Source organism: Trachypithecus francoisi, unplaced genomic scaffold (genome assembly GCF_009764315.1).
Source record: "Trachypithecus francoisi isolate TF-2019V2 unplaced genomic scaffold, Tfra_2.0 Lachesis_group5, whole genome shotgun sequence".
Lineage (NCBI taxonomy): Eukaryota > Metazoa > Chordata > Mammalia > Primates > Cercopithecidae > Trachypithecus > Trachypithecus francoisi.
The window spans coordinates 97,420,352-97,448,212 of NW_022681470.1; the positions used below are offsets into that span (position 1 = coordinate 97,420,352).

The window sequence follows — 27,861 nt, forward strand, 5'->3', positions numbered from 1 at the left end:
CTTACGACAAAATTTTATACTTACCAAAATCACCTTTCCTTAGTAATATCAATTTTATTCTTGCAGTCTTTTGTCACTTCCTTTTTTGCACCCTTGACAGATCTGGCATGAAAGTAGTTTTTTGTTTGTTTGTTTGTTTTTTGAAACAGGGTCTCACTCTGTTAGCCAAACTGGAGTGCAGTGGCACAGTCTTGGCTCACTGCAACCTCCACTTCCCAGGCTAAGATGATCCTCACAACTCAGCCTCCTCAATAGCTGGTACTACAGGCACATGCCACCATGCCCAGCTAATTTTGGGGTTTTTTTTGGGGGGTGGTGAGGGGAGTTGTAGAGATGGAGTTTTATCATGCTGCCCAGGCTGGTCTCAAATTATTGAGCTCGAGCAATCCACCCATCTCGGCCTCTCAAAGCTGTCATTACTGGCGTGAGCCACCTAGCCTGGCCTTTTTGGTTTTTGTTTGTCTTTTGTTTTTTGAGACAGTCGCTCTGTCACCTAGGCTGGAGTGCAATGGTGTGATCTTGGCTCACTGTAACCTGCACCTTCCAGATTCAAGCAATTATTGTGCCTCAGTCTTCCAGGTTTCTAGGATTACATGCATGTGACACCATGCCCAGTTAATTTTTTTTTGTTGTTTATTTTTAGTAGAAATGGGGTTTCGCCATGTTGTTCAGGCTGGTCTCAAACTCCTGGACTTAAATAATATACCTGCGTCGGCCTCCCAAAGTGCTGGGATTTTGTATTTTTCGTAGAGACAGAGTTTCACCATGTTGGCCAGGCTGGTCTCAAACTCCTGACCTTGTGATCCACCCGCCTCAGCCTCCCAAAGTGCTGGGATTACAGGCATGAGCCACCGTGCCCAGCCCAAAAGTAGCTTTAAAAAAAAAAAATTGATGCATAATAGGTGTACATGGTTTAGGGATGCATGTGATAATCTAATACATTCATATAATCTGTAAAAATTAAATCAATGGGCCGGGCGCGGTGGCTCAAGCCTGTAATCCCAGCACTTTGGGAGGCCGAGACGGGCGGATCACGAGGTCAGGAGATCGAGACCATCCTGGCTAACACGGTGAAACCCCGTCTCTACTAAAAAATACAAAAAACTAGCCGGGCGACGTGGCGGGCTCCTGTAGTCCCAGCTACTTGGGAGGCTGAGGCAGGAGAATGGCGTAAACCCAGGAGGCGGAGCTTGCAGTGAGCCGAGATCGCGCCACTGCACTCCAGCCTGGGCGACAGAGCTAGACTCCGTCTCAAAAAAAAAAAAAAAAAAAAAAAAAAAAAAAAAAAAAATTAAATCAATGTACTTGGAATATTCATCATTCTAAATATGTGTTTCTTTATGCTGGAAACATTCAAATTATTCTCTTCTAGCTATTTTGAAATGTACAACAGGTTATTGTAAACTATAGTCACCCTACTGATCTGTCTAGCCCTAAGTCTTATTTCTTCTTTCAGACCATGTATTTGTACCCATTGGTCAGCTTCTCTTCAACTCCCTACTCCCCTGCTCTTCCCAGCCTCTGGTAACCACCATTCTGCTCTCTCTTCATGAGATCTACTTTCTTTTATCTCCCACATATGAGTGGGAACATGTGATATTTGTCTTTTTGTGCTTGGCTTACTTCACTTAACATTAATGATCTCCAGTTCTAACCGTGTTGCTGCATGACAGAATTTCATTCTTTCTTATGTCTATAATATTCCACTGAGTATATATACCACATCTTTTTTTTTTTTTTTTTGAGAAGGAGTCTTGCTGTGTTCCCCAGGCTGAAGGTCGGTGTTGCAATCTTGGCTCACCACAACCTCCGCCTCCCGGGTTAAAGAGATTCTTCTGCCTCAGCCTCCCGAGTAACTGGGATTACAGGCACGTGCCACCACGCCCAGCTAATTTTTTTGTATTTTTTAGTAGAGATGGGGTTTCACCATGTTGTTCAGACTGGTCTCAAACTCCTGACCTCATGAGCCACTGTGCAGAGCCACCAAATCATCTTTATTCATTCATCTGTCGATGGGCACTTACATTGTTTCCATATTTTACCTATTGTGTACTGTGCAGCAATAAACATGGGAGTGCAGATACCTTTTCAAAAAATAGCTTATTTTTACATGCTAATATTTTGGGGGATTTTTTCCCTTTTATTTTCTGAATTGTTTATTAATTGTAGACATCATGATATTTTTCCCCTAAATATTTTAATGTGTAGCTCTAAAAAATAAAGCTTTTTTTTTTTTGGTATATGGCCATAGTACCTTTGTTAAGATCTAATAGGCCGGGCGCAGTGGCTCACGCCTGTAATCCCAGCACGTTTGGAGACTGAGGCGGGCGGATCACCTAAGGTCAGGAGTTCAAGACCAGCCTGGCCAATGTGGTGAAACCCTGTCTCTACTAAAAATACAAAAAATTAGTCAGGCATGGTTGTGCGGACTTGTAATCCCAGCTACTTGGGAGGCTGAGGCAGGAGAATTGCTTGAACCTGGGAGGCGGAGGTTGCAGTGAGCTGAGATAGCACCATTGCAGTCCAGCTTGGGCAGCAAGAATGAAACAGTGTCTCAAAAAAAAAAAAGAGAGAGAGGCGGGCGCAGTGCCACACGCCTGTAAATCCCAGCACTTTGGGAGGCCAAGGTGGGTGGATCATGAGGTCAGGAGTTTGAGACCATCCCAGACAACATGGTGAAACCCCATCTCTACTAAAATACAAAAAGTTAGCTGGGTGTGGTGGTACACGCCTATAATCCCAGCTACTTGGGAAGCTTAGGCAGGAGAATTACTTGAACCCGGGAGATGGAGGTTGCAGTGAGCTGAGATCCCACCATTGCACTCCACCCTGGTGAGAGAGCAAGACTCCATCTCGGAAAAAAAAAAAAAACTAACAGAATTAATTAGAAATCCTTAATACCATTCAATACCTAGTTTATTTTAAAATTTTCTGAGTTGTCTCCAGAATATCAGTGGATCATTATATTTAACTGTGATAACAGTATCATCTTAATACCATTACAGGCCAAGGCATGGTGACTCATGCCACTAATCCTAGCACTTCGGGAGGCCAATGCATGAGGATTGCTTGAGCCCAGGAGTTTGAGAACAGCCTGGGGAACATAGTGAGACTCTATCTCTATCTCTGTTTGTTTGTTTGCTTTTAATTAGCCAGGTGGTGTGGCATGTGCCTGTAGCCCCAGCTGCTCAGGAGGCTGAGGTGGGAGGATCGTTTGAGCCCAGCAAGTTGAGCCTGCAGTGAGATACGATCACACCACTGCTCTCCAGCGTGGTTGATAGAGTGAGACCCTATCTCAAAAAAAAAAAAAAAAAAAAAATAGCGTTACATTTTTATTCACAGTTGTTTCAGAGCAGTGCAATGACTTGAAGGAGCTTGTATGGCCCTAGGGTTCTTTTCATAAGTTTGTGTAATGCTGATACATAGTCTTTTTTTTTTTTTTTTTGAGACTGAGCCTCACTCTGTCACCCAGGCTGGAATGCAGTGATGCAATCACAGCTCACTGCAACTTCCACCTCCTGGGTTCGGGCAATTCTCCTGCCTCATCCTTCCAAGTAGCTGGGACTACAGGCGTACGCCATCCCACCCAGATAATTTTTGTATTTTTAGTAGAGACTGAGTTTCACCATGTTGGCCAGGCTGGTCTTGAACTCCTAGCCTCAAGTGATCCACCTGCTTTGGCCTCCCAGAGTGCTGGGATTACAGGTGTGAGCCTCCACACTCTGTCTGATTCATAGTCTTCTTTTCTTTTCTTTTTTTTTTTTTTGAGATGGAATTTCGCTCTTGTCACCCAGGCTGGAGTACAGTGGCGTGATCTCAGCTCACTGCAACCTCCGCCTCCCAGGTTCAAGCAATTCTGCTCCCTCAGCCTCCCAAGTAGCTGGGATTACAGGCGTGCACCACCACACCCGGCTAATTTTTGTATTTTTAGTAGAAATAGGGTTTCACCATGTTGGCCAGGCTGGTCTTGAACTCCTGACTTCAGATGATCCACCCGCCTCTGCCTCCCAAAGTGCTCAGATTACAGGTGTGAGCCATTGCACCTGGCCCTGATTCATAGTCTTTTAATATTTATGTCTAATACAGAAATATTAACCTGCTTGGTGGTAAGGTGTCCTGTGAATCCCTCTTGAAATTACATGGAGGCCGGGCGTGGTGGCTCAAGCCTGTAATCCCAGCACTTTGGGAGGCCGAGAAGGGCGGATCACGAGGTCAGGAGATCGAGACCATCCTCGCTAACACGGTGAAACCCCGTCTCTACTAAAAAATACAAAAAACTAGCCGGGCAAGGTGGCGGGCGCCTGTAGTCCCAGCTGCTCGGGAGGCTGAGACAGGAGAATGGCGTGAACCCAGGAGGCAGAGCTTGCAGTGAGCTGAGATCCGGCCACTGCACTCCAGGCTGGGCGACAGAGCGAGACTCCGTCTCAAAAAAAAAAAAAAAAAATTACATGGAAACCTTTCCTGTGTGTGTGCATTTTTCAGGAGAGAAGCTGCATAGCTTTTGTTACTCTCAGATTTGGGACTAAATGGTTAAGATTATTAGTTATTATTCCTGTTTTCCATAGTGGCTATCTTTTTTTTTTTTTTTTTTGAGACAGAGTCTTGCTCTGTTGCCCAGGCTGGAGTGCAGTGGCCAGATCTCAGCTCACGGCAAGCTCCGCCTCCCGGGTTTACGCCATTCTCCTGCCTCAGCCTCCTGAGTAGCTGGGACTACAGGTGCCCACCACCTCCCCCGGCTAGTTTGTGTGTGTGTGTGTGTGTTTTTTAGTAGAGACGGGGTTTCACCGTGTTAGCCAGAATGGTCTCGATCTCCTGACCTCGTGATCTGCCCGTCTTAGCCTCCCAAAGTGCTGGGATTACAGGCTTGAGCCACCGTGCCCAGCCCATAGTGCATAGTGGCTATTTTAAGGTACATTTCTTCAAATATTCTTTTTTTTTTTTTTTTTTTTTGAGACGGAGTCTTGATCTTTTGCCCAGGCTGGAGTTCAGTGGCGTGATCTCAGCTCACTACAAACTCCGCCTCCTGGGTTCACACCATTCTCCTGCCTCAGCCTCCCGAGTAGCTGGGACTACAGGCGCCCGCCACCACTCCCGGCTAATTTTTTTGCATTTTTAGTACAGATGGGGTTTCACCATGTTAGCCAGGATAGAATGGTCTTGATCTCCCGACCTCATGATCCACCCGCCTCGGCCTCCCAAAGTGCTGGGATTACAGGTGTGAGCCACCACGCCCATTTCTTCAAATATTCTAACATTTTTCCTCCTGGCATCGTTACCTCCACCTCCTGAGCATCTCATTAAAGGTAACAGATGTAGGTTATTCTAATCTTTCAAAAAATCTTGCATTAGTGGAAAGGAGAAATAATAGACTGAGGAAGAAATAGGATTGAGGGAAGGATGCTTTAGGGAGCTTAACCATGTTTGGGAGTCGGAAACTGTCGGGGGTGGGGAAGATTCAAGACAGGGAAAACAAATTGAAAAAATCTTGGAATACATGGCATGATGGGGTTGGATGAGCCTTAGTAAGATATAAAAGATCTATCCTTCCATAGTTTGCAAAACAAGCAGCAGAAGTTATAGTTATTCATGCCTAATTCCTCAAAGTAGGAGACTGTGTTAGGTGTTAAGGAGGGAATGAGTGTGATGGTGCTCAGAGGGATGGTGTTAGGATAGCCACTATGGAGAATCAATTCCTTCTCCCTCTTGAATCTTTTTCTGTATTAGCGCCTTCCCCTGTAGAACTGATGTGTCAAAGGTTACCAGAGATTTCTTAAATCCACTTCTATTTGAGTTCCTCCCTCATTAGTTTTCTTGAGATAACACGTGTAAATCTTTTTTTTTCTTTTTTTTTAAGGGAGTTTTGCTCTTGTTGCTCAGGCTGGAGTGCAGCGGTACCATCTTGGCTCACTGCAGCCTCTGCCTACCGGGTTCAGGCAATTCTCTTGCCTCAGCCTCCCAAGTAGCTGGGACTATAGGCATGCGTTACCATTCCCGGCTAATTTTGTATTTTTAGTAGAGATGGAGTTTCTCCATGTTGGTCAGGCTAGTCTTGAACTCCCAACTTCAGGTGATCCACCTGTCTCGGTCCCCCAAAGTGTTGGGATTACAGGCATGAGCCACCGCGCCCAGCCAACCATGTAAATCTTAACATGATGCTTGTACATTAGAAATTGCTTAATAAGTATTTTTTATTATTGATGTTGCATGACAGCTGTGAAAATAGAGCTGATAAATAGATTATAGGAGAAAGATTGAATGAGATTGCCCAGGGAAAACAGAGTAAGAAAGGCCTGGACAAAAGATTGCTTAAAGGTGTTCTAGAAAAGAAAAAAAAACTGAAAGAGGTAAACAAATCGGGGTGGGTGGAAAAGAGATAATATTGTCATGTTGCTAGTTAACTGTTTCCCAAACATGTGGTTAACTTTCATACCTACTTGCCTTTCCTCCTGCTTTTCTCTTGGTCCTCTCTTCTGGGTGGCTGAGCCCCATTCTTCTATGACAATTCAGCTTTTTATGTTATTATAGCTTTCCCTCATTCCTTTATGCAGAATTTCTTATTTATCCATGTCCTCATAGCACCTAGTGTACCTCTATACGGTGTTTCTAAGTGGAGTTGCAGACCTCTTTGAGAAAAAATATGAAATGTGTGAATCCTCTTCCTAAAAAAATCTACATTTTAGTGTTTTGCAAATAATTTCAGAGAATACCTGGGTTCCTAGAGGCCTGTTCCATAGACCCCAGATTAAGAACCCCTGGCTTTTGTTTATTTGTTTGTTTTACTTTAAAAAATTACTTGGCTAGGCACAGTGGCTCATACCTGTAATTCTGGCACTTGTGGGAGGCTGAGATGGGAGGATTGCTTGAGCTTGGGAGGTCAGGGTTGCAGTGAGCCATGATTGAGCCACTACAGTCTAGCCTGGGAGACAGAACGAGACTCTGTCTCAAAACAAAAACAAAAATCCAGGGTTCTAGGTAGTTAAAAAAAAAAAAAAAAGATTTCAACTCTTTTCATATTTCTTTGGCTGGGGTGTAGGGAGCTGATGGAGGGAGGTTAGACATTGTCCAGTAAATGCCCAAGGCTTTAAGCTTCCAGTTTTTTTATTTGCAAAAACTTGAAACTAATTCCAATTAAAGTGAGAAAAATGTGAATAATGTCTTTTTGCTATACTATATAATTCAAAATATGTAGCAGTTAAAAATCTTACCAAAATTTACTGGTACACTGGCTCACACCTGTAATTCTAGCACTTTGGGAAGCTGAAGTGGATTGACTGAAGGATTGCTTGAGGCCAGGAGTTTCAGACCAGCCTGGGCAACATGGCAAGACCCTGTACCTACAAAAAAAAATGTTTTAATTAGTCGGACATGGTGGTTCACCAGTGTAGTCCTAGCTACTTGGGAGGCTGAAACAGGAGGCTCGGTTGAGCTCAAAGGATAGTCCTAGCTACTCAGGAGGCTGCGGTGAGCTGTGATCATGCTCCAGCCTGGGCAACAGAGTGAGATTCTGTCTCTTAAAAAAAAAAAAAAGAGGGGGGGTGTGCCAAGCACAGTGGCTCACACCTGTAATCCCAGAACTTTGGGAGGCTGAGACAGGTTGATCACCTGAGATCAGGAGTTCGAGACCAGCCTGGCCAACATGAAATTACCCAAAATTGTCTCATAAGTTGACAGAATTGTTAATTTGTGTCATAAAACTTTGTCAAAATTTTTTCTCATAAGCTTGACAAAATGGACAATTTCAAAGAGAGTAGGAAGTGTTGGAGGCCAGCGGATTAGCAGTGGGAAATCATATGAACCAGTACCAAGTTTTTGCCTGTAAGAATAGAGAAGTGACAGCTCCTACATGCAGTTTGAAATAATGGTGACAGAATACAGGGTTTGGAGTCTGAGATAGTGCCTAAATTTTGAGCTCAGGAAGAAATGGGGAAAGGAAAAAGGGAAACACTGGTAAGCCAGAAGGATGCTGAATTAGGTTAGAGTTGATGATAGAATAACCAATTTAAAACGTCTTATAGATAAGATCTAGAACGAAGCTTTGGTAAGAAGTCTGAGCTACATACATAAGATTATCAGCAACACAAATGTTAAGGTGGAGCCATTTAAAGAAAGAACAGAAGCGACCTGTGATTTACTGATTGTTGAAAATGAAAATAAAGGAGTCAGAGAAAATAAAGATTGTGAGTCAGCAGGACTTTTGTCTTATTTTCAGGTGGATTTATTGATTACTTTTCTTCTTACAGCCAAGTGCAAGATCTGTGAGTGGGCGTTTGAAAGTGAGCCACTATTTCTCCAGCATATGAAGGATACTCATAAGCCTGGAGAGATGCCTTATGTTTGCCAGGTATTGCCTTTTTCTCCAGGGAGTTTTAGCAATTTTGCTCTCAGGCAGAACACAAAGAATCTACTAATGAATATTGCTGAATACCTACTGCATACACTCAGTTTAGGAACTCTGAGTAGGTATAGAAGAAATAGTAAACACAGTTTATCTTCAGGGTTTCCATGCAGGAGAAAAACATAAAAGAACATGTCCACAAGTAGACTAGCCAGGGAACATGTGCATATTCTAAGGGAGTGTCTGTCTCCTGAACGTGCCCTTTGGAAATTCACAGAAAAGGCTTTATTTTTCTTAGTTATAGAACATGGATTGTTCTTAGACTTTCCTGTCCCTTCCTGTTTTTAAAGTAATAGCTAAATCTATCACAGACATAGCCCAGCATTACAAAGTCAGAAAAATAATTCGATTTCTATGCATTTGGGAAAACTTTTTTTTTTTATTTAAAAGTTTTTGTTGCTACCTTTTTTTTTTTTTTAAGGCCTCTCAGTTGTTCACTTCATTCTTAGCCTTATTTTCCCTCTTATGTGACTCAGGTGTGTCAATATCGCTCCTCACTCTACTCTGAGGTAGACGTGCATTTTCGGATGATCCATGAGGATACCCGGCATCTGCTCTGCCCTTATTGCCTGAAGGTCTTCAAAAATGGCAATGCATTCCAACAGCATTACATGAGGCACCAGGTACTAGGCACCAAGCAATTCCCATATTCTCTTTATTTTTTTTTTAAACATGGATGCTGGGGCCAGGGCTGAGCTAGGCAAATAATTTGGGCAGAGATTGTAATATGCATATGTTTGCAGAAATTGATTGAATTCATTTATGTGCCATGTACCAGTCTAGATGCTAGAGATGTAGTGGTAAACAAGGCAAACAATACAATAAAACATGAAGAGTACTGTGTTGGGGAAAGTATAGGATATAGAAAATCACATAGCTATTCTGGGTGCCTAGTAAGGCTTCCAGAAAGAAGTGTTGTTCAATACCTGAGGGATGAATAAGAATGAGCCAGATGAAATAAGGTGAAGAACAGTGTGCCCAAGGCACAAAGCAAGATTATGGAGTTTCAAGAAATTGAGAGAGATTCAGTGTAGGGTGTAAGAGACAGAGGAGTTGGAAGTTAGGCAGGGACAGATCATGGAGGGTCTTTTAAGCCATGAAAAGAAGTCATTGGGAAGCCATTAAAGGGGTTTTAAGCCCTGGAGTGATGTGTTCAGATTTAGTTAAGATTTTATACTGTGGCCAGGCGTGGTGGCTCAAGCCTGTAATCCCAGCACTTTGGGAGGCCGAGGCGGGTGGATCACGAGGTCAGGAGATCAAGACCATCCTGGCTAACATGGTGAAACCCCGTCTCTACTAAAAATACAAAAAAAAAAAAACAGCCGGGCGTGATGGCGGGCGCCTGTAGTCCCGGCTACTCCGAGGCTGAGGTGGGAGAATGGCGTGAACCCGGGAGGTGGACCTTGCAGTGAGCTGAGATCGCGCTACTGCACTCCAGCCTGGGCGACACAGTGAGACTCCGTCTCAAAAAAAAAAAAAAAAAGATTTTATACTGCTTGTACTGCAGAGAATGGATTAAAGGAGATTGAGACTACAGTTAGGGAAACTAGGTAGAAGGCTTTTTTCAGTAGTTCAGGTGAGAGAGGATACCGGCTATTGGCTTTTGAAATGAAGAAAAAGAGGGTAGAGTTGAGAGATATTCAGAAGATTTGTGATATTTATGATGTAGAGATGGATTAGGTGAAGGTAGCAATGCAGTAGTTAAGAACAGTGCCTAAGATTCTGTCTTGGGCAGCTGGGTGAATGAGGGAACTATTTGCTGAGATAGAAACAATAGAGAAAGTATATTTGTGAGGGGGGAGATCATGAGTTTGGATATTGTAAGTTAGCAGCATCTGTGGATGTCAAGTGTAGCTGTTGGATAATAGATGTGAAGCCTGGGAGAGAACTCTGGGTTGCAGAAAAGATATTTAGGTATCAGCGTTATATAATCCTATAGATTTTAAACTTAAATGCCATGGGCCCCCCAACCCTGTTGAGAATAAGAGAAGGCTTAGGATATTTGAAGTCTCTTATCTGTAGAGCAACCACCATAGTACTAGGAGGAAAGCCAGAAGAGTCTTGACATTAAGGAAACTGGGGAGAAGAAAGTGTTTTAAAGAAAAGGGTGTGATCAAAATGTCGTATGTTACAGGAAGGTGTCAAGCAACATAAGGACTTAGAAACAGGCCTTTAATTTAGCAACATTGATGAGAGCCATTTTGTTGGTTGGTAGAGTAGAAGTTAGATTTCAGCAGAACAAATGAATGAGAGGTAAGGAAATGCAGATGATGTATTTAAAGATATTTATTTATAAAAAGGGAGGACCCCCAGGGTAGGTAAATCCGGAGGAAGAAGTGGCAAAGAAGAATTTCTTGTTGCTTTTGTTTATTTACTTTATGAGATGAAAAGCTATGACTTCGTTTTAAAATACTACAAGAAGAGAGCCACTAGAGGAGAGTGAAAGGTATATAAGAGAGGATTCAAAATGGAGAATGTGTGCTTAATAGTCACATACATATGCACACAAACATATGCACCCTATTACGCTCATAGTCTCCTTTGCACAGTAGTGACTGCTGATCGTCTACCACAACTGTATTTCCAAATAGGGGCGTGGAAATTGTCTCTCAGCCTAAACTTGTTATCCTACTAAAGAAAATCATAGACATGGGTTCTATTTTTGAAGAACTTCAATACTAGGCAGACTGAATCCTCAAAATGGTCTCACCAGGAGACATATCTGTATATATTGATGTGTTAAGTGGGAAAACAGCAAGATAAGTGCTATCATTTGTATTAAAAGGAGAAAAAAAAGAGGGCTAAGGTGGGAGGATCACTTGAGCCCAGGAGGTGGAGTCCAGCCTGGGCAACATGGTGAGACAACATTTCTACAAAAAGGAAAGGGAAAAGGGGGGTGCCAGTCACAGTGGTGCACGCCTATAATCCCAACACTTTGGGAGGCCAAGGTGGGTAGATCACTTGAGCCCAAGAGTTGAAGACCAGCCTGGGCAACATGGTGACACCCAGTCTCTACAAAAAATACAAAAAGTAGCCGGGCATGGTGGCACATGCCTGTAGTCCCAGCCACTTGGGACGTGCAGTGAGCTGTGAACATGCCCCTGCATTCCAGCCTGGGCAACAGAGAGAGACCCTGTGTCAAAAAAAGGGGGCGGGGCAGGTCATGTTTGGATATGAATGTATTTGTGATACAGTTACATGTGTAGACTGCCCACGAAAGCATCCTCAGGAAACTGGTAATAAGTCGTTTGTATGGAAGGGAACTGAGTGTCGGAGTTGAAAGCAAAGTTAGAAGAGTACAGAAAAAAAAGTACGACTTTACTATGTACATTGTCCTTTTTTAAAAAAAAGAATGTCCAGGAGAATGTCCAGTTGTCAGCAATGTAAAGATACAATACAAAATAAAGGTTACATCACTCATTCAAATTGTTAAACAAGTCAGGAACGGATGATTTGAGAACTTAGTCATCCTGGACTAGAATCTACCATCTTTCTTTGAGATCATGGGAGGTGATGATTCTCAATGGTAGGTTTTGTGGTCATGTTGCATATTTCTTTCTTACTCTCTTAAATTATCAACAGAAAGGTGGGAAGAATGATATGGTTGACATTGATCTGCTTTCTCCTCAAAGAAGAAAATTTATTAGGAACCTTTAAGGGATTTTGTCTCTTTTTTTCCCTCCCCCACTTCAGAAGAGAAATGTTTATCACTGCAACAAATGCCGGCTGCAGTTTCTCTTTGCCAAGGACAAAATTGAACACAAGCTTCAACACCATAAAACCTTCCGTAAACCCAAGCAGCTGGAGGGCTTGAAACCAGGCACCAAGGTAAAGAGTTTACCAGTGTCTTATAGGCTCAGGGAGGGAGGAATAGAGATTTTCAGTATTCTGAAATTCAGTGTGGGTTATGTCTCATTGTTACTTCCCTTGGTTCTCAGGTGACAATCCGGGCTTCCCGAGGGCAGCCACGAACTGTTCCTGTATCCTCTAATGATACACCTCCCAGCGCCTTGCAGGAGGCAGCACCGCTGACCTCCTCAATGGACCCTCTGCCTGTCTTCCTTTATCCCCCTGTCCAGCGCAGCATCCAGAAGAGAGCTGTTAGGAAAATGTCAGCACCTTCTTCTAAGTGCTGGGCGGGTGGGGACTGGGTGGGCAGGATTATTCCTGATACACAGTGCAATCTGGTAGCTTTTTAGCAGGGTTTGTTGTCTGAAAATCCTACATTTTGGGGACTCCTGAGGCAGTAATGAGAATTCTTTCTTTTTTCCCACAGGAGTGTCATGGGCCGGCAGACATGCCTGGAGTGCAGCTTCGAGATCCCAGATTTCCCTAATCATTTCCCTACTTACGTACACTGCTCTCTGTGTCGCTATAGCACCTGCTGCTCTCGAGCTTATGCCAACCACATGATCAAGTAAGTTGTTTTTTAACCAGTGTTTTAGCTTGAGAGTTCAGATTCTTTTTTTTCTTCTTTTTTTTTCTGGAGACAGGGTCTCGCTCTGTCCCCCAGGCTGGAGTGCAATGGCACAATCCTGGCTCACTGTAACCTCTGCCTCCTGGGTTCAAGTGATTCTCCTGTTTCAGCCTCCCAAGTAGCTGGGATTACAGGTGTGCATCACCACACCTGGCTAATTTTTTTGTATTTTTAGTGGAGATGTGGTTTCACCATGTTGGCCAGGCTGGTCTCAAACTCCTGAGCTCAGGTGATTCACCCGCCCCAGCCTCGTAAAGTGCTGGGATTATGGGCGTGAGCCACTGCACCTGGTCCCAGCCAGATTCTTGAGCACTCATTTCATTTTCTCCCCTGCTCCTAATATGTTTCCTCCTTCAACTCTTAGAGCTATTTGTTCTCTCCTAGCAGAGTGAGAGGCTTTGTTTTTTAGGTTTTGATGATCTGTGCTCTAATTTCATAGGGCCAAGTAGCAGTAGTATTAGGTGGGAGGTTGTTAGAAATGCTGACTCTCAGCCCCACCCTGGGCCTACTGAATCAGAATGTGAATTTTAATAGATCCTCAGGTGACTCGTATGCATATTAAAGTTTAAGAAGCATGGTGACAGGAAAACTGGCTTAGGTTGAGATGAGGATGCACTGAAGAAGCGTCTCTTTTGTTGAGGGGATTGTCACTGGCTGGTGATCTCTAGCTTAGCCACCAGAACTCCATAACTCATACCACTTCTTTGTCTTTCTCAGCAATCATGTTCCACGGAAGAGCCCCAAGTATTTGGCTTTGTTTAAAAATTCTGTGAGGTAAGAAAAAACTTACTGGCAGCATCTTAATTTTTCAAGTTTTTACATTAATTAATTTTCAGATTTTTCATTATTTGGAGAGATGGTTATGTGAATTAATTTCAGAAAAAGGAGAAAGTGGGAGGGCATTCCTTTTCTTTCTTAAGCCTCAAAGCTTAATGGTCTCAAGTGTCACTGCTGTATTTCTCTTACATATTCTCGATTCTCTTTTTTAGTGGAATCAAGCTGGCCTGCACTTCATGTACCTTTGTCACCTCTGTGGGTGATGCTATGGCCAAGCATTTGGTATTCAACCCCTCTCACAGATCCAGCAGCATCCTGCCACGGGGTAAGGAGGAGAGATGGGGATTAGTTGAGCAAGGGGAGGAAAAAAGATACAGGTTCGTACTGTATGCATCAGGAGCATGCCTACCTGGCCTCATTCATTCACTGTTGAGATGTACTGTACCAAATTGGAAACCTTCCGACCCAAAGTTTGTGTAAAACTGGGAAAGTGGCTGGGCGCGGTGGCTCGAGCCTGTAATCCCAGCACTTTGGGAGGCCGAGACGGGCAGATCACGAGGTCAGGAGATCGAGACCATCCTGGCTAAGCCGGTGAAACCCCGTCTCTACTAAAAAAAATACAAAAAAACTAGCCGGGTGAGGTGGCGGGCGCCTGTAGTCCCAGCTACTTGGGAGGCTGAGGCAGGAGAATGGCGTAAGCCCGGGAGGCGGAGCTTGCAGTGAGCTGAGATCCGGCCACTGCACTCCAGCCTGGGCGACAGAGCGAGACTCCGTCTCAATTTAAAAAATAAATAAATAAATAAATAAAAGGGAAAGTTGGTCACTGTGAACAGCATATTTTTATGTAGTAAGTTGAAATCCCAGGGCACTGTCTTTGTAGGGCTTATTTCTTCACTGAGCTAACTTTTTTTATTGTTTCATTTTCCATAGGACTCACTTGGATAGCTCACTCAAGGTAACAAAAACTCACTCACCTCACAATTTAATTTCTGGTTTGCAGTGTGTTTACTCTTTGTTATTATTATCTTATTATTATTTCAATTTCCTAGTTGAACTGAGATTTTTCCTCCTCTCTTTGCTCCTCACCCCTGTAGGCATGGCCAGACTCGTGACCGAGTGCATGACCGGAACGTGAAGAATATGTACCCTCCTCCTTCCTTCCCCACTAACAAAGCTGCCACTGTGAAATCTGTGGGGGCCACCCCAGCTGAGCCTGAAGAGCTACCAACTCCCTTAGCCCCAGCACTCCCATCACCAGCCTCAACTGCAACCCCACCACCAACCCCCACTCACCCACAGCCTTTAGCCCTTCCACCATTGGCTACAGAGGGAGCTGAATGTCTGAATGTTGATGATCAGGATGAAGGGAGCCCAGTCACCCAGGAACCTGAGCCAGCATCAGGTGGTGGTGGTAGTGGGGTTGGCAAAAAGGAGCAGCTGTCTGTGAAGAAGCTTCGAGTAGTACTGTTTGCTCTATGCTGCAATACAGAACAGGCAGCTGAACACTTCCGAAATCCCCAGCGACGTATTCGGCGTTGGCTTCGACGTTTCCAGGCCTCCCAGGGGGAGAATCTAGAGGGCAAATATCTAAGCTTTGAGGCAGAAGAGAAACTGGCTGAGTGGGTGCTAACCCAGCGTGAACAACAGCTACCTGTAAATGAGGAGACCTTGTTCCAGAAGGCCACCAAAATAGGACGTTCTTTGGAAGGGGGGTTTAAGATCTCCTATGAGTGGGCTGTGCGTTTCATGCTGCGGCACCACCTGACTCCCCATGCCCGGCGAGCTGTGGCCCACACCCTACCTAAGGATGTGGCAGAGAATGCAGGACTCTTCATTGAATTTGTACAACGGCAGATTCACAACCAGGACTTACCCTTGTCTATGATTGTGGCTATTGACGAGATATCCTTGTTCCTGGATACAGAGGTGCTGAGCAGTGATGACCGAAAGGAGAATGCCCTGCAGACAGTGGGCACAGGGGAACCTTGGTGTGATGTAGTCCTGGCCATTCTGGCAGATGGCACTGTCCTTCCCACCCTGGTTTTCTACAGAGGGCAGATGGATCAGCCTGCTAACATGCCAGATTCCATATTGCTAGAGGCAAAGGAGAGTGGCTACAGTGATGATGAGATAATGGAGCTGTGGTCAACTCGAGTGTGGCAGAAGCACACAGCTTGCCAGCGCAGCAAAGGCATGCTTGTGATGGACTGTCATCGCACTCACTTGTCAGAAGAGGTACTGGCTATGCTTAGTGCCTCTAGCACTTTGCCTGCAGTGGTCCCAGCAGGCTGTAGCTCCAAAATTCAGCCATTAGATGTATGCATCAAAAGAACTGTCAAGAACTTCCTGCATAAAAAGTGGAAGGAACAGGCTCGGGAAATGGCAGATACTGCATGTGATTCTGATGTCCTGCTTCAGCTGGTGCTTGTCTGGCTGGGTGAAGTGCTAGGTGTCATTGGGGACTGTCCAGAGCTAGTTCAGCGCTCCTTCCTGGTGGCTAGTGTTCTGCCTGGCCCTGATGGCAACATTAACTCACCTACAAGAAATGCTGACATGCAGGAAGAGCTAATTGCCTCCCTAGAGGAGCAACTGAAGCTGAGTGGGGAACATTCTGAGTCTTCCACTCCACGACCCAGATCATCTCCTGAAGAGACAATTGAGCCTGAAAGCCTTCACCAGCTCTTTGAGGGTGAAAGTGAGACCGAGTCTTTCTATGGCTTTGAAGAAGCTGACCTAGATCTGATGGAGATTTGAGTGTTGGGGTCATGAGGGGGTGTGGAGTGGGGGTGGGAACATGTAAGGGAGGGTAAAGGGGCTTAGGGAAAAGGGGGCATATCAGGTGGGGTATTTGGTTTATATTTTTTAATTTTACACCACCACTCCCCCCTGAAGTTGACTTACACTTCCCTGTGGATTTGTGGATTAATTAGGAAAACCAATAGTAACCATGTCTGAGCCAAGGAGCTGGCCCATTGGTCATTCACTTCTGCTAAAAACAGGTTTTTGTGACTTTTTTTTTTTTTTAAATTTAAATCACTGTGTTTGGTATTTTTCTGACAAAATTAAGAAAAAGAAAAAAAAATTTGTGGGCGAATGTTAAATTTTTTTGTTTCCCCTTTTACCTCGATTGTATCATAGTACTGGGTTTCTTTTGTTTTATTGTGTGGCCATTGTCTTTGGGCATGATGCTATCTAATCATTGTCAATGTGAGAACATTTCTGAAGGTGGGAAAGACAAATTATGTAGCTCACAAACTGGTTTATTATATATATGGATAAAAAACTTTTTTCATTGTGGTCTTAACACTTTTATATAAAAATGAAAATGGAAAAAAAAGTCCCACTGAACTCTCTCTTCCTTCTCCTTTTCTTGCCTTCCCTCTCCAGAGATGTTGGTTTCTACAGCAACCCTAGATATAAAATTGTGGCTTTAAAAATGCATGAAACCACCTTTAATTATCCAGAATGAATAGATTTGTCTTTTCCTCACCACTTTCCCTCCAAAACATGACATAAACAATATTTTTTGCACTTGTGATCCTTGGCCCCTTTCCCCGTTCTCACACCATCCATCACTCTGGACAAAGGATCATATAGGTGTTACTAGCAAGCAAGAGGTACTGAGGTGATCAAACAGTTTTAGGGTGGAAGCCATTCCCAGTTTGAGTCTTCATCCTGTAAGCCCCCAGGGGCAGTCCCTACTTTATTGAACTTCATCCTGTTAAATGGCGAACATGCCTGTTTAAGGGATTTCCGGTCCTATAGTCAGGAGCTAATTGTTCAAGAAGTGTTGAACTTCAAAAAGACAAGACAGACCACTTGTTGAAATCCCGCGTACTCTGTGGCTTTCCCCTATTTCTCTTAATACTTAGGGAAGAATCTGATAGGAAGAAGCACACAGGGGTGTGCACAAAGAAAATGACATGAATCTTTATTTTTCACTGCCAGCTTCAAGGAAAAAATTTTTTCTACAATTTGCATGAGGGATTTTTTAAATTGTATGTACTCATGATTTTAAACCAAAACGTACTGTGCCGTACAGAGAAAAGGAGCAAAAAACCAAGTCTTCTGTTTATCCTGAGACTTTACAACAATGTTCCCCTCCTGTGAGCCAAGGAGGCAACCTGCACAAGCTTGTAAATGGTTCGTCTTTAAAATGTACATAAGTGGAACATTTAATAAAATGAGGGGAAATGGATTTATAAACTTGTTTTTTTTCTAGGTGACCCTGTTTAATAGGCTTTCACAGACTGGGAAATATGCTCAAGATGTGATGGGCCTGGTGGTACAGGTGTGACATTTGTTACCACCCATTTCTCCCACCGCACCCTGCTTTTTTGTTTGTTTTTTCATCCCCCAGCACACTATAATATAGTGAACTGGAAAAGTCCCTTCCAGAAACAGCTTGGCCAGCTTTGTGAACCCTTGACATCTGAAAACAACTAAGGATCCATCTGGGCTTCTCTTCCCCGGCTTTTTGCCTGATGCCATTTTATTGACTATGGACTTTGAAGTCAGCCTTTGCCTTTGAGAAAGTTCAAGAACTGATTGGTCACTTCTATCTACAACAACCTAATCCTACTCTGGTAGTTTCTGCAGCAGCCACAGCCTTAGCAGAGCTGGGGTTCCTGTCCTCTGCACACGATTGACTTTCTTGATGGGTAATTTTTTTTTTTAAGATCATAATACCAACAGTGGATCAGCTGGGTTTTGGCCAGGAAGTTGTCTTTGTGGACTCTGCCTGCATGGCTTAGTAGTAGAAGGAAATTTTTTTTTGGTTTTGTTTTTTATAATTCAGTTTAATCAATAAACATGTATTTATTGACTATTTTCTGTGTTGAGACTGAATGTTTGGAGGTTTCAGGTTGAAAGCTCAATTGTTTTCTTTTGCTTTACAAGTTTGTTGTTATGGACAATGCAAGTGGAGGGATGGTTTTTCCTTCAGTTCTCTCACTAAATTTCTATACTTTGAATTTGCTGCCTGTATTTTCTTTCTCAAGTTTGAAGAGGATATGTGTCAGAGTCACCTACAGTGTTCATTTTAAAAATTCAGACTGGGCATGATGGCTTATGCCAGTAATCCCAGCACTTGGGAGGCTGAGGCAGGAGGTTGCTTGAGCCCAGAAATTCAAGGCTGCCGTAAGCTATGATCATGCCACTGCACTCCAGTCTGGGCAACAGAATGAGTATTTTGTCTCTAAAATATTCAGGTTTAGAACCATTCCAGGGATGGCTGATGTCCCAGCTGACTTGAGGGTAACCTGAGGCAGAACAGCTCTACTAGATTATCTTTAAAGTGGTATTTTAATGAAAATCACAGCCAACATTAAGAAATCTGTATTCTTTGATAATCCAGTGTAGTGGGGGAAGATTTGGGAGGAGAATTTGAACACAAAAAGCCAGTTAGCACACAAAAATTAAGTCGCTTCTACAGGAAGCTCTGCTTCTAATACAGTTCCAAATGATGCTAGTGTGTCTTTCTGTATCGTGCAGATAATTCTTGATGTGCTGCAAGACCCTAAGGGTTCTCCAACGAAGGAGGGAGATGGCACATAGCAGTACTCAGCAGTTTTGCACTTGGTGTGACCCAGTCAGACAAAAACCACTCAGCAAGCATTTTGAAGAATTTATTTACTTTACAAAAGAAGAGTCTTGTCTTTGAACCAGCCAAGTTCAAAGTTAAAAGTAGGGTATAACTTCAGTTCTGGATAATGCATCTGTATTTCATTCAAAGCCACTAAAAAAGGAAGAGAGAATAATAAAATTGTGAAGCATAAAGGGATCAATTCCCAAAAAGAGCCGTACCGTCCAACCAAAACCCTCTCCACCCATTTTCCTGGGTGAGTCTCCCCAGAAAAGCCCAACTTAGTGTAAGCCAAAGACCTCCCAAATCTGTCACCAATTTTTTTCCTATTACTAACCTGATCATGTGGGCAATATCCCAGTTGGTCTCTGCAGACAATGGTCCCTCTATTTCAACACCTTTTTCAGTTACAGTGGCGATTTGAAACTGGAAAAAAGCAGAGCATTCAATAATGCCCACCCCTTAAGTCCTTAAATGAAAGGTCAAGTGGAGGTCTTCCCCAGGGTAAAAATAGGAGTTAGACAAGTGAGGCAATCTGTTCTTCAAAGCATAGAGACCCAGGGATTGCAAGGATTCAGAGCCCACCAATTAGGTTCCCAGCACATTCCTCACCCGGTTGTAAGAACGGGCATCTCGGTAGTACAGCACTCGCATGCAGCGTTCTACTAGGTTACGGGCCTCGGTCTGGCTTAGCACTGGCTGCTTCTCCAGAACTTCTCGCAGCAGAGGCTAGGGAGATTGGGGAAAACCATGGTAGATATTGGGCTGAATAACTGGCTAGTTGTCTCAAATCTATGGTATAAAAAGCATGAGAGTGAAAAGATGACATTCTGCCTCATGCCTCACCAGAATGAACTCTGCTTACTAATAAGCTAAGAGCCACTTCAAAAGGAAGTTCTAGGGTGTCCTCTCTTTGCATGTCTACTGACTCCCAGACATGCCATCTTGTCACTGGAATCAGTGTCAACACCTACAGCCCCCAGACTACAAAGAAAACCATCTGCCCAGTAATAGGGATCCCAGCCCATCCCTCATATCAGAATTTCAGGAGAAAAGGAGACAACCACTAATCTATTTCCTTTTGTCTTCCCTTTTCCCCACCTCTAGACTCACCACTTACCTGAGCCAAGTATGCACCATAACCAGTGGCCAGCGAAGGGGCTTCATAGGCTACACCAAGCATGTCCACATAACCGAGGAAGCTAACAGGACACAATGGATCAAAACTCATTTCACCTTAGGTTCATCTTAGCTGAAGAAGGGGACCACGGGGTCGGAGTTAAAATGGGATTCACTTGGGGAGAAGAGACAGAAGAGATACTACACAGGTACTAGGTTGGGTGGTAAAGGAAATAAGTTATTTGTATTCATATGAACCTCTCTCCATCAGCATAGCCTCCGATGACCATGGTATTCCACAAAGGGTTCATCTTCGAGCGCCGGCTGTACATGGCCCTGGTCAGCCATGAATGAATAGCTCTAGGACTATAGCTATGTCCATCTCCCAGAAGCTCCTCATCAATCCTTAAAAGGAATTGGTTGTGAGAAAAGGGAGAGAATTAAGTCGGGGTCTCCACCCATCCCCAAAAGAAGTTAAGCACACCTTCCGCCATTTTACACCTCCTAATGCCAAAAACTTTATTGCAAACACTCTTAGATCGCCCACCTCCAACAACTGTCCCAGTCCCCCGCTGCAACATCAAGTCCCCACATTCCATCGAAGGGAATAAAAAACAGGGGACTCCCCTCTCTACTTGGGAACCACTCTCCTGTTCTCTGGATGACTTACACCATCTGGCCGAGAACTTGCTTCAAATACTGGAAATCAGCATAGTCCCCAGAGGCACCCAGCATGGTACTGTTGTTGACTCGCATGATGCGAGATATGTTGCGGAAACGAGCCAAGGAGCCGTAGGATCCCAGCATGTCTGCGGCAATCACCACTCCGCCCTCGAACTTAACGCCGAGAACTGAGGTCCCGGTCACCATGGGGTTCCTAAAGAGTGAGAACGGTGGGAGCTGAGCGGGGGGATGGCCTGCGCCCTCTTTCAGCGCACTGAGCTCCGCTTCTGATTTTCTACAATTCCTTCCAATTATTCTGCATTCTCCAGGACTCTGCGCCCCGAGCTCCCCTGCCGTTCGCCCCCCCCCCCCCCGGGGTCCCCGCCTCACCTCCCCGGGCTCTCAAAACCGGCCGGCAGCACCAGGCCCCATGGTCCCTCCCCCTATGCAAGCGAAAGCGCCGAGAACTTACTGGGTCCGTGTGATTGGACCTCTGTAAAGTGCAGACGCTGGATCCATGAAGGAATCGGGAGTGGACGGAATGCGGTAAAACTGTCCTGGGGCCGGACCCCCCGCCCAAAGTCCGGACCGCGACCCCAAAAACGCTTCCATCTTAGTCACGGTAGCAGAAAAAAATGAAAGCGTTTGCGCCAACGGAAGCGGAAGTGATCCTTCAGGGTCACTTCTTTCTTTTTCCTGTAGGCGAGTTCCAGCAGCCACGTTGATGAGGTCGCAGCTGAACGTGCCGTAATCCTAGGTGGCGACCGAGACAGGGAGTTGAAATCGCCCAACTTCGCTTCACATCGCATCTCCGTGGAGTTTGGACCAGATCACAGCGTTCTAACACACGATTCAAGGAGGAGGGAGGCATGAAGGTGGGGTGGGGAGGTGGCCACTTAAAAGACGCTGATCACAATTTTTTTTTTTTTTTAGACGGAGTCTCGCTCTGTCCCCCAGGCTGGCGTGCAGTGGCGCGATCTCGGCTCACTGCAACCTCCGCCTCCCAGGTTCAAGCGATTCTCGTGCCTTAGCCTCCCAAGTAGCTGGGATTACAGGCATGAGCCACCACGCCCGGCTAATTTTTTGTATTGTTAGTAGAGAGGGGATTTCACCATGTTGGCCGGGCTGGTCTCCAACTTCGGATCTCAGGTGATCCGCCTGCCTCGGACTCCCAAAGTGCTGGGATTACAGGAGTAAGCCGCCTCGCCCGGCCGAGAAATCACAGTTCTCATGTTCCTTTTGGATCATTATCAAAAAGCCCACATGAAAATATCAGTGGACACGGGATCTCTTACATCTGTACTCCTCAGAGCAGCCCCACGTGGCAGGCATTATTCGACCCATTTCGTAAATAGGAAACCAAGGCTTGCGGTGTAGTGATTTACCCAGTCACACAGCCGATAACTGTAGAACTGAATCTTGAAGTCAGAATAAAAAAGGAATCAGGGCCCGGTGCCACCGGGTGGCTCATGCCTGTAATCCCAGAACTTTGGGAGGCCAAGACAGGAGAATCACTTGAACCCAGGAATTCAAGACCAGCCTCGGCAACATGGTGAGACCTCACCTCTACAAAAACCAAAAACAGGCCGGGCGCGGTGGCTCAAGCCTGTAATCCCAGCACTTTGGGAGGCCGAGACGGGCGGATCACGAGGTCAGGAGATCCAGACCATCCTGGCTAACACGGTGAAACCCCATCTCTACTAAAAAATACAAAAAACTAGCCGGGCGAGGTGGCGGGCGCCTGTGGTCCCAGCTACTCAGGAGGCTGAGGCAGGAGAATGGCATAAACCCGGGAGGCGGAGCTTGCAGTGAGCTGAGATCCGGCCACTGCACTCCAGCCTGGGCGACACAGCGAGACTCTGTCTCAAAAAAAAAAAAACAAAAAAAAAACAAAAAAAATTACCCAGGCGTGGTTGTGCACGCCTGTAATTCCAGCTACTTGGGAGGGTGAAGTGGGAGAATTGCCTGAACCCAAGGGAGGTTGCAGTGAGCTGAGGTTGCCCCACTGCACTCCAGCCTGGGCAACAGAGTGAGACCCTGTCTCAAAAAAAAAAAAAAAAGTATTAATGTATACTCTTGTGTATACCCTGTGGGGTGTGATACCTCGGGTGGATCAAGCACTCTCTGTGGGACCTTGGACAAGTCTGAAAGTTTCCTTATTGTCAAGGGCCCTTGCGCACCTCTAAAGAAGCAGAAAAATTCCACTGAAACTGTAGGGGTGAAACTAAATTCCAGAGGTTTCCTTCTCAATGTAACTCCATAGCAGGGGCTGGAAACAGTGTCTTGAATCAAATTGGTGAACTTTGTCAAAGATAAACAAAGCCAGACAATAAAGTGGAAAGGACAGCTTTCAATCAGTAGTAACTACTGCAATAAGGAAAAAGAGTTCAGCATGAACTGAACTCGACTGCAATTTGTATACAAGTAATGGGTATTTCATAGGGAAAACGAGGTTAGGGGACGGTGAGACAGAGGGTCATTAGAGTCAGGGAAGTGAACATTTACAGAATTAGTCAATGTAAATGTGCTTAGGTCAGTGATGTCTGCTAGCTGGCAGTTATGGAAGTTAGGATTCCATCCTCCCACAGAGACTAGTGAGGATACTATCCTCAACACTGTCCTTACGTGTCTTTTGTTTGTTTTTTGAGACAAGGTCTGGCTCTGTCACCCATGCTGGAGTGCAGTGGCGTGATCTCGGCTCACTGCGACCTATGCCTCCCCGGCTCCAGTGATCTTCCATCTGCAACCTCTCGAGTAGCTGGGGACTACAGGCACCACAACCGGCTAAATTTTGTTGTTGTTGTTGTTGTTGTTTCTTTTTTTGAGAGGGAGTCTCGCTCTGTTGCCCAGGCTGGAGTGCAGTGGCACCATCTCAACTCACAGCAACTTCCACCTCCCTGGTTCAAGCGATTCTCCAGCCTCAGCCTCCTCAGTAGCTGGGGTTACAGGTGTGCACAACCATGCCCAGCTAATTTTTTTTTTTTTTGTATTTTTAATAGAGACGGGGTTTCATCACATTGGCCAGGTTGGTCTCGAACTCCTGACCTCAGGTAATCCTATCACTCCAGCCTCCCAAAGTGCTGGGATTACACGTGTGAGACACCATGACCAGCCTAATTTTTGTATTTTTTTTTTTTTTTGTAGAGATCGGGGGGGATCTCACCATGTTGCCCAGGCTGGTTTCAAACCCCTGAGCTCAAGAAATCTGCCCACCTCAGGCTGGGCGTGGTAGTTCATGCCTGTAATCCCAGGACTTTGGGAGGCTTAGATGGGCGGATCACCTGAGGTCAGGGGTTCGAGACCAGCATGGCCAACGTGGTAAAACCCCGTCTCTACAAAAAATACAAAAATTAGCCAGGTGTGGTGGCACACGCCTGTAATCCCAGCTACTTGGGAGACTGAGGCAAGAGATTTGTTTGAACCCAGGAGACAGAGGTTGCAGTGAGACAAGATTGCGCCACTACACTCCAGCCTGAGCAACAGAGCTAATGAAACACCATCTCAAAAAAAGAAAAGAAAGGAAAGAGAGAGAAAAAAAGGAAGAAAGGAGAAAAAAGGAGAGAAAGGAAGGAAGGAAAGGAAGGAAGGAAGGGAGGGAGGGAGGGAAAGAAGGAAGGAAGCTGCCCTTATTTTGGCAACTTTTGAGTTTTCTCAGGCAGACACTTTAAGGCGGGAAAGGATCACCTCAGGGATGTGACCCTGAGCTTTTAGAAGCTATGTTACCGGTGGGGTAATATAGCTATATATTTTATCTATATATAAAATACTTATTTAAATGAGAGGATCCAGAGCCATCCAGCCTGAGAGTAGGATGTCAGAGAAAGCAAACTGCTAACTACTGATGATGCAATATTCGAAAGGTGAGAACAAGACACAAGACATCTTGGCTCACTGCAACCTCCACCGCCTAGGTTCAAGCAATTCTCCTCCCTCCGCCTCCTGAGTAGCGGGGATTATAGGCGCCCACTACCATGCCTGGCTAATTTTTTTTTTTTTTTTGAGACGGAGTCTCACTCTGTCACCCAGGCTGGAGTGCAGTGGCCAGATCTCAGCTCACTGCAAGCTCCGCCTCCCGGGTTCACGCCATTCTCCTGCCTCAGCCTCCCGAGTAGCTGGGACTACAGGCGCCGCCACCTCGCCCGGCTAGTTTTTTGTATTTTTAGTAGAGACGGGGTTTCACCGTGTTAGCCAGGATGGTCTCGATCTCCTGACCTTGTGATCCGCCCGTCTCGGCCTCCCAAAGTGCTGGGATTACAGGCTTGAGCCACCGCGCCCGGCACCTGGCTAATTTTTGTATTTTTGGTAGAGATGGAGTTTCACCATGTTGGCCAAGCTGGTCTCAAACTCCTGACTTCAGGTGGTCTGCCCACCTCAGGTCCCAAAGTGCTGGGATCACAGGCATGAGCCAACGCGCTCAGCCCGCTACTCCACTTCTTAAGAGAATGGGATTTGAACCTTCAACTCCAATACAGTTAAGGATTCTTTCTTGACTTACTCAAGGTCTGTCCCAAGGGACTAGAACAGAAAGATGATAAAGAAAACATATCCAATGTATCCATGGCTGCGCTAGTATATGGGTCTGCCTTGAGGATCCCCTGAGGATTTTTGAAGTTTTATATCCTCTGTAATTCAATTCTGTAACACCTCTCATAGCATTCGTCATAACTTGGAAGACTAGTTCCATAAAGGCAGGAACTGAGTCTGTCTTGCAAAGTGTCCTTTGATGCACAAAAGCTTTTAATTTTGATGTAGTCCTATTTATTTTCTTTTCTTGTCCTGACTTTGGTGTCATTTCCAGAAATCATTGCCAAATGCAATGTCATGAAGCTTTTCCCCTGTTCTAAGAGTTCAGTTTTAGCTCTTAGTTTAAATCTTTGATTCATTTTGAATTAATGTTTGTATTGCTGTAACTTCATTCTTTTGCACATGGATACCCAGTTTTCCCACTACTGTTTGTTGAAAAGACTCTACTTTCCTCATTGAATGGTCTTGGCACCCTTGCCAAAACTCATTTGAGGCTGGGTGTGGTGGCTCACATCTGTATTTCCAGCACTTTGGGAGGCCAAGGTAGGAGGATTTCTTGGGCTCAAGAGTTCAAGACCAGCCTGGGCAATATACTGAGATCCTATATCTACAAAAACATTAAAAATTAGCCGGGTATGGTGGCATGTGCCTATAGTCCCAGCTACTTGGGAGGCTGAGGTAGGAGGATTGCATGAGCCCAGGAGTTTAAGGCCACGATAAGCTATGATTGCACCACTGCGCTCCAGCCTGGGCAACAGAGTGAGACCCTGTCTCAAAAAAAAGCCCAAAACTCATTTGATCATTATGTGAATGTTTATTTCTGGGCTCTCTATTCTATTCTATTGGTCTGTCTTTTTTTTTTTTTTTTTTTTTGAGACCGAATCTCACTCTGTCGCCCAGGCTTGAGTGCAGTGGCACAATCTCAGCTCACCGCAAGTTCTGCCTCCTAGGGTTCACATCATTCTCCTGCCTCAGCCTCCTGAGTAGCTGGCAGTATAGGCGCCCGCCACCACGCCCAGCTAATTTTTTGTATTTTTTAGTAGAGATGGAGTTTCACCGTGTTAGCCAGGATGGTCTTGATCTCCTGATCTCATGATCTGCCCATCTCGGCTTCCCAGAGTGCTGGGATTACTGGCATGAACCACTGCACCTGGCCAGTATATCTATCTTTATGACAGTACCACACTGTTTTGATTAATGTAGCTTTGTCATAAGTTTTGAAATCAGGAAATATGAGACCTATAACTTTGTTCCTCTTCAAGATTGTTTTGGTAAAAGTGTTTTTCTTAAACTTCTATTTTTGTAGCATTTATCCTTTGGCACAGGTTGATAGTTACTTTCTTTTGGAACTTTAAATGTGTTATTTCATCGTCTCCTGGCTGCCACCGGTTTTTTGTTTGTTTGTTTTTTGGTTTTTTGTTTTGTTTTGTTTTTTGAGACAGAGTCTTACTCTGTTGCCCAGGCTGGAGTGCAGTGGTGCAATCTCAGCTCACTGCAACCTGTACTTCCTGAGTTCAAGCAATTCTCCTGCCTCAGCTTCCCAAGTAGCTGGGTTTACAGGTATGCGCCACCATGCCTAGCTGATTTTTGTAATTTTAGTAGAGATGGGTTTTCATAATGTTGGCCAGACTGGTCTCAAACTCCTGACCTCAGGTGATCTGCCTGCCTCAATCTCCCAAAGTACTAGGACTACAGGTGTGAGCCACTGCACCCAGCCAACTTCCATTGTTTTTGTTGAAAATTTACCTGTTAGTCATATTGTTGTTTCTTTGAAGGTAATGTGGCTTTTTTCCCTCTGACTTCAAGATGTTTAATAGTTTTTTGTTTGTTTGTTTGTTTGTTTGTTTGTTTGTTTGTTTTGAGACGGAGTCTCGCTGTGTCGCCCAGGCTGGAGTGCAGTGGCGCGATCTCGGCTCACTACAAGCTCCGCCTCCCGGGTTCCCGCCATTCTCCCGCCTCAGCCTCCGAGTAGCTGGGACTACAGGCGCCCGCCACCGCGCCCGGCTACTTTTTTGTATTTTTTAGTAGAGACGGGGTTTCACCGTGTTAGCCAGGAGGGTCTCGATCTCCTGACCTCGTGATCCACCCGCCTCGGCCTCCCAAAGTGCTGGGATTACAGGCTTGAGCCACCGCGCCCGGCCCTTTTGTTTGTTTTTTTGTGTTTGTTTTGAGATGGAGTTTTGCTCTGTTGCCCAGGCTGGAGTGCAATGACATGATTTTGGCTCACTGCAACCTCTGCCTCCCGGGTTCAAGCAAACTTCCAAAGAGATTCTCCTGCCTCAGCCTCCCCAGGTAGCTGGGATTACAGGTTCACATGCCACC

General features: G+C 45.0%; 2 protein-coding genes across 7 annotated transcripts in view; one reads left to right on the top strand and one right to left on the bottom strand.

The window, feature by feature from the left end:
* POGZ (pogo transposable element derived with ZNF domain) overlaps positions 1-18,479 on the top strand; it is a 59,656-nt gene extending 41,177 nt beyond the window's left edge. For 2 of the 6 annotated variants that reach the window (XM_033198773.1, XM_033198776.1), the window contains 9 exons: positions 8,241-8,341; positions 8,872-9,018; positions 12,089-12,223; positions 12,334-12,506; positions 12,672-12,812; positions 13,590-13,646; positions 13,862-13,974; positions 14,580-14,604; positions 14,744-17,847. In XM_033198773.1, coding sequence (XP_033054664.1) covers positions 8,241-8,341; positions 8,872-9,018; positions 12,089-12,223; positions 12,334-12,506; positions 12,672-12,812; positions 13,590-13,646; positions 13,862-13,974; positions 14,580-14,604; positions 14,744-16,403 — 2,552 coding nt within the window. In that variant the 3' untranslated portion in view covers positions 16,404-17,847. Of the gene's footprint in view, positions 1-8,240; positions 8,342-8,871; positions 9,019-12,088; positions 12,224-12,333; positions 12,507-12,671; positions 12,813-13,589; positions 13,647-13,861; positions 13,975-14,579; positions 14,605-14,743 lie in introns of all 6 variants that reach the window. The other 4 variants (XM_033198770.1, XM_033198774.1, XM_033198772.1 and 1 more) reach the window with 2 other exon arrangements.
* Positions 18,480-19,260: 781 nt separating this feature from the next.
* Positions 19,261-21,677, bottom strand: PSMB4 (proteasome 20S subunit beta 4). Its single transcript, XM_033198777.1, has 7 exons — positions 21,488-21,677; positions 21,023-21,229; positions 20,611-20,757; positions 20,354-20,435; positions 19,846-19,962; positions 19,571-19,659; positions 19,261-19,386 (listed from the first exon to the last, which is right to left on the bottom strand). Exons 1-7 carry the CDS (start codon positions 21,625-21,627, stop codon positions 19,374-19,376), a joined length of 795 nt encoding a protein of 264 aa, XP_033054668.1. The 5' UTR covers positions 21,628-21,677; the 3' UTR covers positions 19,261-19,373.
* Between the last annotated feature and the right edge of the window lie 6,184 nt (positions 21,678-27,861).